General features: G+C 45.0%; 1 protein-coding gene across 5 annotated transcripts in view; it reads left to right on the top strand.

The window, feature by feature from the left end:
* Positions 1-19,221, top strand: part of CACNA1B (calcium voltage-gated channel subunit alpha1 B) — a 194,213-nt gene that overhangs the window by 48,014 nt on the left and 126,978 nt on the right. For all 5 annotated transcript variants that reach the window (XM_087879713.1, XM_087879715.1, XM_087879717.1 and 2 more), the window contains exons 4-6: positions 5,905-5,996; positions 6,773-6,925; positions 7,354-7,538. In XM_087879713.1, coding sequence (XP_087735839.1) covers positions 5,905-5,996; positions 6,773-6,925; positions 7,354-7,538 — 430 coding nt within the window. The remainder of the gene's footprint in view (positions 1-5,904; positions 5,997-6,772; positions 6,926-7,353; positions 7,539-19,221) is intronic.

Here is a 19,221-nt window from a genome sequence, read left to right as displayed (position 1 = left end):
AAGACAGATGGGAGAAAATTCGTCAAGAATTCATCCCCGGCAGGAATGGATTGCAATGAGCTGAGAGAAAGAACCATTTAACTAATTGCAGGGTGGGTTGGAAATATATTAAGGAATCATTTTTTGAATAGAATAGAATAGAATAGAATAGAATAGAATAGAATAGAATAGAATAGAATAGAATAGAATAGAATAGAATAGAATAGAATTCTTTATTGGCCAAGTGTGATTGGACACAGAAGGAATTTGTCTTTGGTGCATAACTTCTCAGTGTACATAAAAGAGAAGAAACATTCATCCAGAATCATAAGGTACAACACTTAATGATAGTCGTGGGATACAAATAAGCAATCAAATCATATTAGGAAACAGTCAATATAAATCGTAAGGATACCAGCAACAAGGTTACAGTCATACAGTCATAAGTGGGAGGAGATGGGTGATGGGAACGATGAGAAGATTAATAGTAGTGCAGACTTAGTAAATAGTTTGACAATGTTGAGGGAATTATTTGTTTCGCAGAATGATGGCGTTCTGGGAAAAAACTGTTCTTGTGTCTAGTTGTTCTGGTGTGCAGTGCTCTATAGCATCGTTTTGAGGGTAGGAGTTTATGTCCAGGATGCGAAGGGTCTGTAAATATTTTCACAGCCCTCTTTTTGATTCGTACAGTATACAGGTCCTCCATGGAAGGCAAGTTGGTAGCCATGTTTTTTTCTGCAGTTCTAATTCTCCATTGAAGTCCGTGTCTGTCTTGTTGGGTTGCAGAGCCAAACCAGACAGTTATGGAGGTGCAGATGACAGACTCAATAGTTCCTTTGTAGAACTGGATCAGCAGCTCTTTGGACAGTTTGAGCTTTCTGAGTTGGTGCAGAAAGAACATTCTTTCTTGTGCTTTTTCTGATGATGTTTTTGATGTTAGGTGTCCATTTTAAGTCTTGAGATATGGTAGAACCTGGTACCCGAGTGCGAAATGGACGCCTTCAGCTCAAAAAATGAACATTAGAAGCCAAGAAATTCCAACTTTTTTGGGATGGTGGTGGAGTCACATTTTGCGTTAAATTGGTAGAGTTTGACTTTTTAATTTCCTGAAAAAAATCACTCCCAACAGCTCACACACACACACAAAAAACACTCACAATAGAACGGGTCTGCTCAATGAGATTTTGATGGTAGAACCCTGACGGTGGAACTGAGAGCCACACTCAAGGCAAATAAATATCTTTTTGTGGGAACAGGCAGGTCCATCCTCCTATAAATAAAGCAAAATGCAATTTTACTGAGAGTTTTTAATGAGGGGTGTGTGTTTGGGTGTCCAGAAATCTTTTTCATTTTTTTCCCCCAGGCTCAGAGCCTTGGAGGGGTACCGTGTTTCCACAAAGATAAGACTGGGTCTTATATTAATTTTTGCTCCAAAAGACACATTAGGGCTTATTTTCCAGTTAGGTCTTACTTCTGGGAAAGTAAGGAATTCCTTACTGTTGAGGAATTCGCAGAGCAAATGAGTAGCATGGGTGTGCACATGAAAAGCGATTGAGAGTAGTTAGGAAATAACACAGCCAACACACAGATACACTGAGTTGTGTTTACTTTCAGGAAATAGTAATAAGGCACAGTCCAATAAACAGTCCAGGTCATACACAGATAAAGCAGTAGATGGTTAAACAATAGTCCAGGGATAATCCAATAACAAAGTCTTCTTACCAGTCGTCGTAGTCATACACGATAAACACTTGCAAACCGTAGCAAACACAGCAAAAAGCATCAAAAAGAGAATCAAAGAGAAACAAACCAGGTTTCTAGCTCCCTTTTAATGACATTGGCTACGGAGCTAACCAATCAGGACACAGTATGATGCAATACAGCGATACAGCAGTCTTAAAGCTATAGTTATGATTTATATATTGCCAACCCAACCAGTTAGGTAAAATCATTTCCTAACAAATACGATGCTAAATGTATCTGTCTGGCTGACGAACTTAACTGGGGCTTATTTTTGGGGTAGGGCTTATATTACGAGCATCCTGAAAAATCATGCTAGGGCTTATTTTCTGCTTGAGTCTTGTTTTAGGGGAAACAGGGTATTGGATATCATCTTGTCTGACCCTCTGGTCCCTGGAGGATTGCAATGTAGGATGGACCATAGGCCACCTATATTTTAGAAAAGAACTTTTGTAGCAGTGGGTTGAACTGTGGGGTCCTTTGGTACTCTCTGAGCGGGATGGTTTTCTTGCAAACGTTTCATGACCCAAGTAGGTAACATCATCAGTGGTAGAAAGAAGTGGGATTTGTGGAGAGGAGGACTGTGGGGTCCTTGGTGCTCCCTAAGCTTGATGGTTTTCTTGCAAATGTTTCATGACCCAAGTAGGTAACAACATCAGTGCTAAAAGGGAGTGGGGAGGAGGAGGAGGAGGAGGAGGAGGAGGAGGAGGAGGAGGAGGAGGAGGAATGTCAGGTCCTTGCTGCTCTCTGAGCTTGGTAGTTTTCTTGCAGATATTTCATTATCCAAAATAGGTAATGAGTCGCCTTATAGGGAAGATTGGGGGTTGGGTGGAGGTATCATCAAAATTGAATAAATAAAACTAGGTAAAATCATCAGTGCACTCCCTTCTGGCACTGATGGTATTACCTAGTTAGGTAAAGAAATGTCTGCAAGAAAACCGCCCAGCTCAGAGAGCACACCAAGGACCGCACAAGCTATATTTTGTAGTATTTTTGTTGTCAGATAACTGCTCCTCTTATTTGTTTGTTTTGGATGTTTAATTATTGCGTGCTTTAAAATGGCTTTTAAGTCCCTTGGAGTTTTGAAATATTAGATAGATACAAATCTAAATCAAATAACTCCAAGGGAAAAAAAAACCCCACAACCCATCACTTTGCAGCTTTAATATCACTGTTCAAATGTTCGCCATGATCTATTTCCTTCTCGTCTCTGTAAATTCTATTCCGGCAACATTTTTTTTTTTTTTTTTTTGGCTTGGCATCCTATCTTTTTTGATATTTGAAAACAATGACCTGGCCTCTCTTTTATTCTCCAGACTAAATCTCTAAAACCAGGGTTAGGATTCAGCCGGTTCAGGCGAAGCGGATGTTAATTTTAATTTCGCCGAACTGGTAGTTGCAAGGATTGGTTGACCCCGCCACTCCCCTCCCAAGAATCTCCACGCAGTCCATTTTAGATGCCAGATAAGTGCAAGGCCCACACGGAGGCTCTGGGAGGGCAAAAAACAGGCCTACTGGAAGTCCGGGAACGGGTCTGTTTCCAGCCTCCGGAGGGCTTCCAGAGCCTGGGGAAGGCTGTTTTTGCCCTCCCGGAGGCTCAAGAAAAGCCTCCGGAGCCTGGGGAGGGTGAAAATGCCCTCCCCCCACTGTGGTGCAGGAAGCTGACTAGGCCACAGCCATGCCCACCCAGCAATTGGGCAGAGAACCGGTTGCTAACATTTTTCAATCCCACCCCTGTCTAAAACGTTTCGTCTTTCCGTGGCTCCTGACACCACCATAAAACCAGTTCAGTGAAATTCCAGGAGAGAAATATTTCCAAGGGGGGTCTGTCTGTTGTGACAAATTGCCACCCTTTCCTTATTCCTTATTATAAAAAAAATCAGCTAGATGCGATAGGCCCTCCTTTGCAACTGCGAATGCATTTCCTGGCTGCCTTTTAAGAATAATATTTTAATATTTAAGACAGGAGGCATCGCAACTGGCGAGGCTTTCTATTTCTCTCCTTTCACACCGCTCGAGCTGTCACTTTGATCTACACCTTTACAGCAGTTAATAAACAGAGTCAAAATACACTTTGGACCGGTTTCATCTGCCCTTCCCTCCAGCAATTTACAGCTTCTAATTTTATTCCTGAGCGACATCTTTTTTTTTCCCCCACCTCATTGCTGGATTGATGGCTTCTGAACTCTTTGCCAACGATGGGAAATTCGGTTGATTCACATATATTTTTTTTTTCATAAGAACTTGAAGGGATAAAGTCTCCTTCAAGTCAAATTCAACTCCTGGTGCCTTGACGGATGTGTCCACGTTGTGTTCTTGGCAACAATGGAGAAACGGTTGCCAGATTTGTTTTTTGTAGTGCCCGTGCATTCTACCTTTTGTGATTTCCTGGTGGTGTCCCATCCAAGGCCTAACCGGGCACAATGCTGTTTAGCTTCCAAGTTCAGACAAAGTTAATTGCCGAGACCCTAAGCTTTCCCTCCCCTTTTAAAAAATAAAAATAAACTCAATTGATAAAAGATAAAGGTAAAGGTTCCCCTCGCACATCTGTGCTAGTCGTTCCCGATTCTAGGGGGCGGTGCTCATCTCCGTTTCAAAGCTGAAGAGCCAGCGCTGCCCGAAGACGTCTCCGTGGTCATGTGGCCAGCATGACTCAACGCCAAAGGCGCACGGAACGCTGTTCCCTTCCCACCAAAGGTGGTCCCTATTTTTCTACTTGCATTTTTTACGTGCTTTCGAACTGCTAGGTTGGCAGAAGCTGGGACAAGTCACGGGAGCTCACCCCGTTACACGGCGCTAGGGATTCAAACCGCTGAACTGCCGACCTTTCGATCGACAAGCTCCGTGTAGCCATTGGGCCACCGCTCGATTGATAAATATGTTTAAAGTTGAGTCTGTGGACCTGGTCGTTTGCTCTCTGCGCTTGGTTGTTTTCTTGCAGACTTCCTCATCCAACTACGTAACTTCATTGGGGGCTAAGTGATGACATTATTACCTAGCACTGATGGTGTTACCTAGTTGGGTAATGAAATGTCTGCAAGAAAGCAACCAAACTCAGAAGGCACCAAGGTTCCCTCATGTCAACCCTCAGCTACAAATTTTTACCTTTATCGGTGAATATTCGTGCAGGACAATGTCACTCTTAAGGCAGGGGTGAAATCCACTTACCTTCACTACCGGTTCGCAAATGGGAGTGCGCGCTTGTGCACAACACCTCTGCACATGTGCAGAGTGTCAAAAATGGGACGTGATGACATCCGGGCAGTGGGCAGAGCCTCCTGCTGCCGGCGCTACCGGTTAGCTCGATCTGGATAGAACTGGCTGCATTTCACCACTGCCCTAAGGCCATCTGAGAACTATTGGGTCAGAGATGAGGAAGTTTGATGAGGAACATCTGGACCATGGATGTTTTGGTTGCTGCCAGCCATTGTCGGTCACGAAAGACCAGGTCCATCCGTGAAGGTCCAATTAAAGGGATTTATTTCTAAACAGCCTATGCATAGGAATCTTCTCAACTAATCTTTGGAACTTGCTTGGAATCAGATAAGGGATCCACAGAATTCAAGAAAGGATGGACTGAGTTCGCTTGTAGCTACGTAGGGATTCTAAGCTTATTCCTCTTTTGACTCCACCCCAGTTTCTGCCATTCCTTCTCCTACAGCCATGTACTGTTTTACAAATGAGCGGTTAAAGGTGATGACTAAAAAGAAAATGTCCTAGGGCAAGCTTGAGATGAGTTTTTTTGGGTTTTTTTGGAGCAAATGGTTGTTACTCCTTCAAATCACTCCCCACCACTTGTCTGTCTCACTTCTGGACTGGGAATGAGTTGGACACAACATCCTTGCGATGAGTCCAGAAAAAGGCCTGTGGGCCATCGTGAATAGATGCAAGATCTTTAGTTGCAAAAGATGATACTCTAATTGTCATGCATGAGAGAATTAGGACCACACTTTAAGTTCCAGTTCAGCTGATTTATTGCTCATGGCTATACACAGTAATCTAGCCACCTAACAGTCAGCATTAAATTGGCACTAGATAAGAACCAATAGAATTCAAGAGGAGTTGGACTTAATCTGTTTGTGGCAATTTAATGATTCTAGGCTGATTACTCTCTTGACTCCACCTGCCTCTCCTTCTGCTACACTAATGCGATTTCTCTCTCTCTTTCTCTCTTGCCCTGGGTAGGATTCTGGCTACAGCTGGGACCCAGTTTGACCTTCGAACGCTGAGAGCCGTCCGTGTGCTGAGACCCCTGAAACTTGTCTCAGGAATCCCAAGTAAGTGGAAGAACGCGGTTTAACTTTGATTCCAACTCTCATCGTGCTTTGCCCCTTTGCATTCACAGAGGGCTAGAATCAGTGGTGTGATTCAGCCGGTTCGGGCCAGTTAAATTGCTGGCCCTGCCCCTTCCAGGAGTCCCCACACACCCCATTTTGGCTCGCAGATAAGTGCAGAGAGACTTACTAGGTCCAAAATGTGGTCCGTTTTTGCTCCCAGGAGGATCCAGGAGGACAAATGCTGCCTGTCACACCCCGCAGTCCCTGCTACTAGTTCACCTGAACCGGTACGAACCGGCTGAATACCACCTCCGTTTCTCATCCAGGGAAATTTAATATTCTGCCTCTTTAATATTTCTCAAATTCATTTCATTCTTCTCGGAGAGGGGGTGGGTGCTAACTTTCTACAGTAGGCTCTTGTGAGGTTCAGCCTGAGCAAAGCCAAATCAAGGTGTGGATCAGGGGTGAGTTCTACTTACCTTTACTACCAGTTCGCAACGGGATCGCGCAGATCGCTGATGATGACATCCGGGGTAGTGGGTGGGGCCTCCCGCCAGTTTTACTACCGGTTCTTGCGAACCGGTCCAAACCGGGGGCAATCCACCACTGGTGTGGATTTGAACTCAAGCTGATGGAAATCCACAGAGAGCTGGGCTAGAAGTTAGTAATGTTTGAGGAACGTCTTTATCCCTTCCTGAGATATTTTCTGGTTGGACTCCTCCCTTTGCTAAGCTCCTCCATGGACTGATTCTCTTTTTTTTTTTTCCCTTGCCCAGGTTTACAAGTTGTCCTCAAATCCATCATGAAGGCAATGGTACCCCTCCTTCAGATCGGCCTCCTCCTCTTCTTCGCCATCGTGATGTTTGCCATCATCGGTCTGGAATTCTACATGGGCAAGTTTCACAAAGCTTGCTTCTCCAACGAAACAGGTGGGTTTCATGGGAAGACCAGTCTAATAAGATAGCTTTTATATTTTAGTATAAATGTTTTTTATTGTTTTGTATCACATATTCAATTTCTATATTGAACAGTGCGTTTTCTAGGTGTCCAAAGTATTAACATATAAACATCATCATAATCATTATAATCATATACCATGTTTTCCCCAAAATAAGACCCTGTCTTATATTTTTTTTGAACCCTGAAATAAGCGCTTGGCCTTATTTTTGAGGAGGTCTTATTATTTTGGGGTGCGTGGAGCAAGACGGGGATCCTCTTGCCGTCTTACCTGATTTCCAGCTCTGTCTCCCTAACCCTAACCAGAGGAAATGGCGGGGACCGGCTGCACATGTGTTTAAATATTTTCGGGGAGGGCTTATTTAACTTTTTTTTTTTTTAAAAAAAAACATCCCTGCAGGAGAGAGACTGGGAGATTTCCCATGCGGTGAAGACTGGCCCGCTAGGCGCTGTGAAGAAGGCACCTGCAAAAAATACTGGGAGGGCCCCAACTTTGGAATCACCAACTTCGACAACATCTTGTTTGCTGTGCTCACGGTCTTCCAGTGCATCACCATGGAAGGATGGACCGATATCCTCTACAACGTAAGTTCTGCTGGCAAAAGGCCATCTAATGCAGCACATATCTCCTGCCCATCTCCTGCTTAGGATCTTCTCGGTTCAATATGTATTTGATAAGAACAAGAACACGGCCAATCTTATCTCTGCAAGAGTGGTGTTCCACAGAGAGGGAGCCATCATGGAGAAGGTCGTTCCTCTTGGTCTCATTAGATGGACCTCCCCTAGGAGAGGGAATCTGTAACATTCCCTGCCTCTATGTTCTGGTGGGTTGAGTAGATATATCTGGGAAAAGATTGTCCTTCAGATAACAGGAAGGGAACCATCATGGAAAAGATCCTTCTTCTTGGTCTCACTAGATGGACCTCCTTAGGAGAAAGGACTTCTAATACTCCCTGCCTCCCTATTCTGGTGGGTTGAGTGGATGTAATTGGGAAAATATGGTCCTTCAGATAACAGGGAAGCCATCATGCAGAAGATCCTTCTTCTTGGTCTCACCAGATGGACCTCTTTAGGAGAGAGAATCCGTAACATTCCTTGCCTCCTTGTTCTGGTGGGTCAGGTAGATATGACTGCGAAAAGATGGTCCCTTATAATAAGCTGGTTGCAAACCATGTAGGCCAGAGAGACAGCAGAAGACTTGTGTTGGATTCAAAAGGGTTCCTTTTTCAGGAACATGGCATTGAAAAATTTGCAGGGAACCCATCATTCCTTGTTGTTGTTGTTGTTGTTGTTGTTGTTGTTGTTGTTAAGGGTTTTGTTTCTCAGAGATCTCAAAACTAGGTTCTGACGTTGTTGGATAATAAGGTTCAGTGGTGGGTTTCCAATATTCCAGTATCCAATATTACCACCGGTTCATCGTGCGTGCTTGCTTCACACATGCGCTTCCACGGATGCACCCAGCCTTCTGTGCATGTGCTTTGTTCACTCACACACCTTCCGTGCATGCGCCCGGCCTCGAAAACATGCCTAAATAGGACAGCATAGAGCAGGGGCGGGTGGGCAGAACCCACCTGCGATCTCCGCTACCTGTTCACCTGGTACGAACCGGCTGAATACCGGTACTGGTACAAACCGGCTGAATATTGTTACCGGTACAAACCGGCTGGATACTGGTACCGGTACAAACCGGCTGGATACCGGTACCGGTACGAACCGGCTGGATACCGGTACAAACCGGCTGAATACCGGTACCGGTACAAACCAGCTGGATACCGGTACCGGTACAAACCGGCTGAATACCGGTACTGGTACGAACCGGCTGAATACTGGTACCGGTACAAACCAGCTGGATACCGGTACCGGTACAAACCGGCTGAATACCGGTACTGGTACGAACCGGCTGAATACTGGTACCGGTACAAACCGGCTGGATACCGGTACCGGTACAAACCGGCTGAATACTGGTACCGGTACGAACCGGCTGAATACTGGTACCGGTACAAACCGGCTGAATACTGGTACCGGTACGAACCGGCTGAATACCGGTACCGGTACAAACCGGCTGAATACTGGTACCGGTACAAACCGGCTGAATACTGGTACCGGTACGAACCGGCTGAATACTGGTACCGGTACGAACCGGCTGAATACTGGTACCGGTACGAACCGGCTGAATACCACCTCTGATGAGGTTAGGAATATATATATATATTTTTCCCAATAGAACTTGCTCTAAGTTCTAGAATTGGAAGCAGACGATACGTTTTTCCAGATCAAAATCCACCCCCCCTCTCTCCAAGTTGCTCCAGGCTTTCTCCATTTCAGATATATAATTTATGTTGGGGGGGGAGGGGGGGAGAGCGAGCGAGCGAGCAATTGAGCTACCGCTGCTGCTATGGTTACATAATTAGGAGTCAAATATCCTTTTCAGATTTACTGGAAAAACACTCACGGAGTTACTTATCGGATCCAGAAACAGCTGTACTATATGATCTGGGGTGGGGGGTGGGGGAAAGGAGGGTCTTTGTTTGTTTGTTTTTCCTTCTACTTTATTGCAGTCATTAATCAGGGTAAGATATTTGTTTTGCAAGTGGGGTGAGTGAATGGGAAGGGGAGAAGTGTACCTTAGAAGCCACTTTGCCAGTGGGCTCTATTAAAGAGCTACAGTAGAAAGGAGGGAGTGGTGGGGGAGGGGGAGCGCTGCGGATATAAAGTTTTCTGTTTTTTTGCTTGAGCGTGCACATCTCACAGAACATAAAGGGACCTTGGAGGTCTTCTAGTCCAACCTGCTAATCTAGAAGGAGACCCTCTACCGTTCTGGACAAATGGTTGTCCAATCTTTTCTTAAAAACTTCCCATGTTGGAGCAACTTCTGAAGGCAGACCGTTCCAGTGATTAGGATAGGATAGAATAGAATAGAATAGAATAAATGCAAAAGTTAATACTCATGAGGAATAATACACAACTATTAGTTAATCCTATATATTATTATATTTTAATTAAACAGTAATTAATTTGATATATAAGAATTTTTGTATAAACTGTATAATTAATTAGATAATTGATTAGATACCGCACTTGTAAATATACAATATGACTACACGTTGCCGAACCATATAGTTTGAATTGTAATATATTCTTAATTCAATAAAATTTCATTAAAAAAAAAAAAGAATAGAATAGAATAGAATAGAATAGAATAGAATAGAATAAGCTGGAAAGGACCTTGGAGGTCTTCTAGTCCAGCCCCCTGCTCAAGCAGGAGAATCTATACCATCTCAGACAAGTGACTATCCAATCTCTTCTTAAAAACCTCCAGTGATGGAGCACCCACCACTTCTAGTGGCAAGCTGTTCCACTGGTTAATTGTCCTCACTTTTAGGCAGTTTCTCCTTAATTCCACGTCGCTTCTCTCTTTGATTAGTTTCCAACCATTATTTCTTGTCCTGCCCTCTGGTGCTTTGGAGAATAATTTGACACCCCCCCTCCTCTTTGGGGCAGCCCCTCCAATACTGGCATACTGCTATTGTGTCACCCCTGAGTCTTCTTTTCTTTAGACTAGCCAGACCCAAAACCTGCAGCCGTTCTTGATATGGTTTAGTTTCCAGGCCTTTGATCATTTTAGTTGCTTAATTGACGTAGTTGATTAATTGTTCTCACCATCAGGAAATTTCTCCTTAATTCCAGGCTGCTTCTCTCTTCTGTAAGTTTCCGTCCCTTGCTTCTTGTCCTGCCTTGAGGTGCTTTGGAGAATAGCTTGACTCCCTCTTCTTTGGGGCAGCCCCTCAGATATTGGAACATTGCTATCCCGTCACCCCTGGTCCTTCTTTTCATTAAACTAGACATGCCCAGTTCCTGCCCAGACTAGACATCAGTCTTAATTCTGCCTTCGAAGGCTACAAATCAGAGGTGGGTGTCAACACATTCTGACCAGTTCTGGAGAACCGGTAGAGGAAATTTTGAGTAGTTCGGAGAACCGGTAGTAAAAATTCTGACTGCCCCCGCCCCCATCTAGTCTCTGCCTCCCAAGTCCCGGCTGATCGTGAGGAAATGGGGATTTATTTATTTTTTAATTTGATTTATATGCCGCCCTTCTCCGGAGACTCAGGGCGGCTTACAATGCGTTAAGCAATAGCCTTCATACTTTTGTATATTTATACAAAGTCAGCTTATTGCCCCCACAAACTGGGTCCTCATTTAACCTACCTTAAAAAGGATGGAAGGCTGAGTCGACCTTGAGCCTGGTAAGATTCGAACCTGCAGAAATTGCAGGCAGCTGTGTTAATAACAGGGTGCATTAAACCACTGTACTACCAAGGCTCTATTATTTTGCAGTAATCTTCCCCTGGATTGGGGTGGGAATGGAGATTTTATAGTATCCTCCCCCTGCCACTCCCACCAAGCCACGCCCACAGAACCGGTAGTAAAAAAATTTGAAACCCACCACTGCTACAAATGGATGGTCAAAGGAACATATGAACATCTCACCCGAGTCTATTTTAGCACGATTACACTCAAAAATTAGCGGAGGTTCAGCCGTATTGAATTCTTAGTTCAGAGGTGGGTTTCAGCAGGTTCTGACCAGTTCTGGAGAACCGGTTACAGAAATTTTGAGTAGTTCGGAGAGCTGGTAAATACCACCTCTGGCTGGCCCCAACCCCATCTATTCTCTGCCTCCCGAGTCCCAGCTGATCAGGAGAAAATAGGGATTTTGCAGTATCCTTCCCCTGCCATGCCCACCAAGCCAAGCCACGCCCACCAAGCCACGCCCACAGAACCTGTAGTAAAAAGTTTTGAATCCCACCACTGTCTTAGTTCCTTTGTTTTGTTGGTTCGTTGTTTGGGAGCGGTGGTTTTTCTTTTTTTTCCCCCCTCCCTTTTCTGTTGTCGAAAGCAAGCCGAAAGCTTTTTACTCAAGTTTTCTCTGGGAAGCGAGCGTCTTGTGCGAAGGGCAGACAGGTTAATGCACCGAGAAAGGTTTGAGGAGGAGGAGAAGCTGTAAAAAAAAAAAAAAAAAAAAAACATTTTGCTTTCTCGAAAGACAAAACAAGGCCACAGGAGGAGCGTTAAGAAAGGTTTTTGGGTTTGTAAGCCAGGCGGGGTTGAAAAAAAAATGCCCCACAAAATGACCAGGCGTTGTGGGAAGAACGGACGGACCTTGGACCCTGGCTGCAATGCTCTAATAGGAATAGAGATTTCAGTACTACTGATAGAAGAGAATATTTGTAGCTCAGGATTGAAATAAGGGGTCCTTGGTGCTCTCTGAGCTTGGTGGTTTTTCTGCAGACATTTCGTTACCAAACTAAGTTAGATCATCAGTGCTAGAAGGGAAGGGAGTTTGTGTTGTGGCCTGCTGGCGGCTGGCAGCAGAGTCAGACAGTGAGGAGGTTGGGGAGAAACTTGGGCCAGTCCTAGGGCTGGGGAAAGGTAGGATGAAGGCTCTGCATCGGAGGCAGAGAGGGGGCCAAGGCCATCTGATAGTTATGTGCAGCCTCTGAAGTCTGACAGCAGCGAGGCAGAAGAACAGCGGGAGCCTGTTCCCAGTGTGCTCATGCGCAGAGCTGCCAGGAGACAGGAACAATTAAGGAAACAGGGTCGACTTGGGAGTAAGGCTTGGAGATGATTGCCCCCTCCCATAAGACATAAAAGAGAAGCGAACAGGACGTGAGCTTTTGCAGGAAGCAATTAGTTTATCTGGCCGATTCAAGATTTGAAAATTCTGTCTGTGACTCTGTGCCAAGTTTGGCCTTGCTCTGCGTCTGGAAATTAGCTCTCTGGCAGCGTTCCACGTGAGATAGGTGGGTGTTGATAACCTTCCTCTGAAAGACTGTTTATCAAGCCTTGTGGACTGTAAATGAAAGTAATTTACAGCCGTATGAATAAAAGAGGTTTTGTGGGACTAAGATTGTGCTTTATACTTTCTAAGGAAGCTACCTAGGTCAGAACAGCTTGTGGAATGGAGGGAGACGGAGGAGGAGAAAGAGGAGAAGAACTGTGGGGTCCTTGGTGGTCTCTTAACTTGTTTTCTTGCAGGCGTTCCATTATGCAGCTAGATAATGTCATCAGTGCTAGAAGGGTGTGGGATTTATGGCAAGGGAGGAGGAGGAGGAGGAGGAGGAGGAGGAGGAGGAGGAGGAGGAGGAGGAGGAGGAGGAGAAAAGCAATGACGATTGTGGGGTCCTTGGAACTCTTTGAGCTTGGTAGTTTTCTTGCAGATGTTTCATTACCAAACTAGATAACATCATCAGTCCTAGAAGGGAGTTGGGTTGGAGGCGGGAAGAAGGAGGAGGAGGAAAGCTGTGGGACCTTGAGTTTGGTGGTTTTCTTGCAGACGTTTTATTGCCCATCTGACTAATATCATCAGTTCCAGAAGGGAGTGATGTGTGTAGAGGAGGAGGAGGAGGAGGAGGAGGAGGAGGAGGAGGAGGAGGAGGAGGGGGACTATCAGGTCCTTGATGCTCTCTGAGCTTGGTAGTTTTCATGCAGATGTTTCATTGCCCATCTAGGTAACATCATCAATGCTCCAATCAGCACTGATACTGCTGCCTAGCTGGGTAATAAAACGTCCTCAAGGAAACCACCGAACACCAAGGACCTCACAAAGATTTAAGTATTAGGAGAGTAGAAATTGGATCTGCATGTTGCTTGGTTAAGTCGATTCCAACCTGAAAGATTCCGAGATATTTTTGGGAAGAAGCTGATTTATACCAGACCAAAAACACCTTTCCAATTTGGCCAACCTTCCTTTCTGACTTAATTCATTTCCCTGAATGAGGAAGGCTTGCAAAATTATCTTGTGAGTCTTGGCTTAGTTGGCTCTGTTTATTTATTTATTTTTTTGGCAATCATTAATCCTGTTTAGAATCTCCTGACATTTAAAGAGGGGTGGTAGACAAATAAGTTACTCTTTAACTCCATGGCTAATATTTATATTTGTAAGGGAGAGAGGGCGGATTTTCAGGAAATTTCATTATGAAACAAAATAATTATCCCTTCTTTCTTTTTTTATCCCCCCCACCCATCCTATTGCTCATTTTTTGATCCCTGTTGAGTAATCTAGAATAAATCGCATCGTTCCCACTCATAAGTAGACATTCTTGTGTAAATACAGAGCTGAACAGAACTAGATAATACGTTGTCAAAATGTTCTATTAATGGGCTCCTATTTTCTAAAAGCATTTTTTAGATTTACAGCTCTAAAGAGCTGCAGGAAGCTTTTGTTATTTGTTGGTTAGAAGTTTTCTTTTCGTGTGTGCGTGTCTGAGAGAGAGAGAGAGAGAAAGAGAGAGAGAGAGAGAGAGAGGGAGAGATCAAAAGAGGGCATCTAGCCTAGCCCATTGTTACAAGCAGGATCTGCTGGAGGCAGATATTTTTCTCTCTGGCCACGCTGAGAATATATCTGCCGAACAAAACTCTGTATTGGCAACAGGAAGGGCATCTGGGCAGTAAAACACTCTGCTAGCTCCATTCGGTTGCCCAGACTCCATCCCGTAAGGGATTATGGGGTTCATTAAAAGAGGAAGATAGATAAATAGAGAGAGATAGAGAGAGATAGAAAAGCCCCACTCCAGGGGAAGGCTACTGCAAATCTCCATTCCCATCCCACTCCAGGGGAAGGCTACTGCAAAATCCCCATTCCCTCCCCACTCCAGGGGAAGGCTACTGCAAAATCCCATTCCCTCCCCACTCCAGGGGAAGGCTACTGCAAAATCCCCATTCCCTCCCCACTCCAGGGGAAGGCTACTGCAAAATCTCCATTCCCACCCCACTCCGGGGGAAGGCTACTGCAAAATCCCCCTTCTCTCCCTACTCCAGGGGAAGGATACTGCAAAATCCCCATTCCCTCCCCACTCCAGGGGAAGGCTACTGCAAAATCCCCATTCCCACCCGACTCCTGGGGGAAGGATATTGCAAAATCTCCATTCCCACCCCACTCTGAGGCCAGCCAGGGGTGGTATTTGCCGGTTCTCCAAACTATCCAAAATTTCCGCTACCGGTTCCCCAGAACCTGTCAGAACCTGCTGGATTTCACCCCTGATACCAGCCAATTATTTCAATACGGGAACTACAGAAAAAGAGCTACATCTATAGTTTAAGTGGCTAGATTATTCAGGATCGAATCGTTTTATGGGTTAAAGATTCTTCGAATAGAACTGTATATTCGGATTTCAAGCAACCACTTTCATGGAATTGGGGGGGGGGCTTATCTTGTCTGTAAGCTAGCTAGATCTCTCCTCGTTTTAATTTAATTTATTTTATCGGGCGCGTAGCCAGTTCCAGACCCTGGAAGACCTTAGAGATAATCCCACTCTCACCAAAGTAGACGCATTAAAGGCGGCAATGATTAAGAGTGGAGATATTGTGTCTAAGATCTGGTTGCATCCTCGCTTGAGTCAGGTAATTAATTTGACAACTTCAGATGATATGGGAAACGAGCAGTCGGATGCTTCAGTATAAAACACTGAATTGCATCCGTTTGATTTTCCGAAGTGATTTTTTTTTTTAAAAAAAAGCTTACATATCTTTTTCCAACTGTCCAAATTCTTCAAAAGCTGGCTCAACTGGAGGATTCAGGTTCCTACAGGTGCCTCTCCTTTTCTCACGAAGGAGTTACATTCGGTCTTTGAATAACGCGCCGTGACATGTCGGCAGCTTGGGAGAAAAATAATAATTGAATTAAAACAGAGCTAGCGCTTATTAACCCCCGTGGATTCGAGAGCCTCTTCTTTTCCTCCTGTGCTAAAACTTGGGGGGACTCATCCAATCCTGGAAAGCTTTACTTGGTGCCTGAAATGACTTTAAAGCACTGATGATGTTAATCTAAATTGGGTCATGAAATGCCTGCATGAAAACCGCCAAGTTCACAGTGCACCAAGGCTCCTCCCTTCCTCCTCCTCCTCCTCCTCCTCCTCCTCCTCCTCCTCCTCACCACTCCACACAACCCACTCCCTTCTACCATTGATGATGTTACTTAGCTGGGTCATGAAATATCTCCCTGAAAACAACTTCACAGAGCACCAAGGCTCCTCCCTTCCTTCTCCTCCTTCTCACTCCACACATCCCACTCCTTCTAACATTGATGATGTTACCTAGTTGGGTCATGAAATGTCTGCATGAAACCCGCCAAATTCACAGAGCACCAAGGCTCCTCCCTTCCTCCTCCTCCTCCTCCTCCTCCTCACTCCTCACTCCACACACCCCACTTCCTTCTACCATTGATGATGTTACCTAGTTGGGTCATGAAATGTCTGCATGAAACCTGCCAAATTCACAGAGCACCAAGGCTCCTCCCTTCCTCCTCCTCCTCACTCCTCACTCCACTCACCCCACTCCCTTCTACCACTGACGATGTTCCCTAGTTGGGACACGAAACGTCTGCGAGAAAACCACCATGTTCACAGAGCACTAAGGATCCCACAGTTCAACCCTGAGCTACAAATATTCTTTTCTATTAATTTTAAAGTTTTGGGGGTTTTTTTTGCATTGCTGGCAAACCCAATCTCCTCTCCCCAACTAAAGAAGCAGGGAAGATAAAACAAAAACACGTCGATGGAGTTCAAGACTAATCCTAAAACACTTCAGAGAGTTGAGGGGACAAGGGGGATTGACAGAAGTGCATGAATTCTGTGCCATGATCCATTCCCACCGAAAACTCAACACCAGAGGTTCCTGGCATTTAGAAATTAATCTGAAGCTTTTTCTGCTAACGGCAGGTAAAGGAGCCAAACCCAACTTATTTAGGAAAATAAATAAAGAATGACTATTAGTAGCCTTAAAGAAAGAATGAGGTGAGCAAAACTGCGGAGTGAGCAAAAGACCTCTCTTTCTGCTAGCTAAGCATCTGAATCAGCCTGATTGTGGAGGAAATGGTTTTTTCCCCAGAGTGAAAATGGAGGTTTTTTAAAATTAGGCGTTGGAATCAGAGGTGGGCTGCTGGGGGTTCGCAGGGGTTCGGCAGAACCTCTAGCTAAGGTTCTGTGCAGTTTGGAGAACCCCCAAATCCCACTCCTGGCTGGCCCCAACCACTCCTCCCTTTCCCTCTCCTCCCAGGAGTCCCCACGTGGCCCGTTTTGGATGCAGATAAGTGCAGGGTGCGTGCAGAGGCTCAGGGAGGGCAAAAAATGGTCCTACTGGAAGTTTGGGAAGGGCCTCCGGAGCCTGGGGAGGCCGTTTATGCCCTCCCGGAGGCTCGAGAAAAGCCTCCGGAGTACAGGGAGGGCAAAAACACTCCCCCCACCATGGTGCAAGAGGCTGACTAGGCCACGCCCGCCATGGCCACGCCCACCCAGCAACCAGGCAGAGAACCTCTTGCTAAAATTTTTGAAGCCCACCCGTGGTTGGAATCCTTATGAAAATGAATGAATTGGAAAAGTGCTCCCTCAGAATGATGATCCTGTCAAGTTTCGAGGTTGTCTCGAATAAAATGCATTTCAAACAAAATCTTTGAAGAAAAAACTCCTATTTATTGAGCACGACATCCTAACCTGATTCCAAACGAAGCCAGCACTGACTTCCAGCCCCCAAACCCTCCCTTTCCGTTCCCCACTCCCCTGTACTCATTGGCCATCTTCCAAGTCATTCTACCCCTAATCTGCTCCAGCTCAAAGGAATTCCCCCCTCCCATCTCATCTCCTAGGGGACATTATCTCCAGGGAAAATAAGTAGGTGAAAAGTCAGCCGTCCCTTTCCAGACGCCTTCGCTTCTCCTTCTTATGTCAGCACTAGAGTAAATGCAGCTTGAAGTGCTGACAGATCCCTCAATTCCCCCATTCCCAAGGATCTACTGGTGGAAGCAGCAGATAGGTTGTCCTCAATTTACAGCCATTCATTTAGAGACCGTTACACCGGCACTGAAAAAAGGTTGACATATGGCCGTTTTTCACACTTAACAACCTTTGCAGCATCTCTTTGGTCACAGAGACTCAAAATTCGGACACTTGGCCACTGACTCACATTTACGACAGTTGCAGTGTCCTCTTTGGCTACCTTCTGACAAGCAAAGTCAAGGGGGAAGTCGGATTTGCTTCACAACCGTGTGACTAACGTCACAAAGGCATTGATTCACACAACAACGGACGTTTTGCTTCTAATCCCAGAGGCTTCCTCAGCTCTTTGCGCCAGTTGTGAACTGAAGAAGCTTCTTGGATAAGAAGCAAAACGTCTCCAAGGAAAAACAAAGCCCAGTTGCCTTATGAAGAACTGAAGAAGCTTCTTGGATGAGAAGCAAAACATCTTCAAGGGGGGAAGAAAGTCCAATTGCCTTCTGAAGAACTGAAGAAGCTTCTTGGATGAAAAGCAAAACGTCTCCAAGGAAAAACAAAGCCCAGTTCCTTCTGAAGAACTGAAGAAGCTTCTTGGATGAGAAGCGAAATGTCTTCAAGGGGAAAAAAAGTCCAATTGCCTTCTGAAGAACTGAAGAAGCTTCTTGGATAAGAAGCAAAACGTCTCCAAGGAAAAACAAAGTCCAATTGCCTTCTGAAGAACTGAAGAAGCTTCTTGGATGAGAAGCGAAATGTCTTCAAGGAAAAACAAAGCCCAGTTCCTTCTGAAGAACTGAAGAAGCTTCTTGGATGAGAAGCAAAACATCTTCAAGGGGGAAAAAGTCCAATTGCCTTCTGAAGAACTGAAGAAGCTTCTTGGATGAGAAGCGAAACGTCTCCAAGGAAAAACAAAGCCCAGTTGCCTTCTGAAGAACTGAAGAAGCTTCTTGGATGAGAAGCGAAATGTCTTCAAGGAAAAACAAAGTCCAAATGCCTTCTGAAGAACTGAAGAAGCTTCTTGGATGAGAAGCGAAATGTCTTCAAGGGGAAAAAAAGTCCAATTGCCTTCTGAAGAACTGAAGAAGCTTCTTGGATAAGAAGCAAAACGTCTCCAAGGAAAAACAAAGTCCAATTGCCTTCTGAAGAACTGAAGAAGCTTCTTGGATGAGAAGCGAAACGTCTCCAAGGAAAAACAAAGCCCAGTTGCCTTCTGAAGAACTGAAGAAGCTTCTTGGATGAGAAGCGAAATGTCTTCAAGGAAAAACAAAGTCCAATTGCCTTCTGAAGAACTGAAGAAGCTTCTTGGATGAGAAGCGAAACGTCTCCAATGAAAAACAAAGCCCAGTTGCCTTCTGAAGAACTGAAGAAGCTTCTTGGATGAGAAGCAAAACATCTTCAAGGAAAAATGAAGTCCAGTTGCCTCTTGAATAAAAGCACCTTTGGGACAACCAGGACCTGGATGGTTGAGAATCTCCAGAGAACCTCCATCAGACTGATGGAGTTTCCAG

Source organism: Pantherophis guttatus, chromosome 16, assembly GCF_059756535.1.
Source record: "Pantherophis guttatus breed Tessera chromosome 16, ASM5975653v1, whole genome shotgun sequence".
NCBI lineage: Eukaryota > Metazoa > Chordata > Lepidosauria > Squamata > Colubridae > Pantherophis > Pantherophis guttatus.
This window is presented reverse-complemented; position numbering and strand designations above follow the sequence as displayed.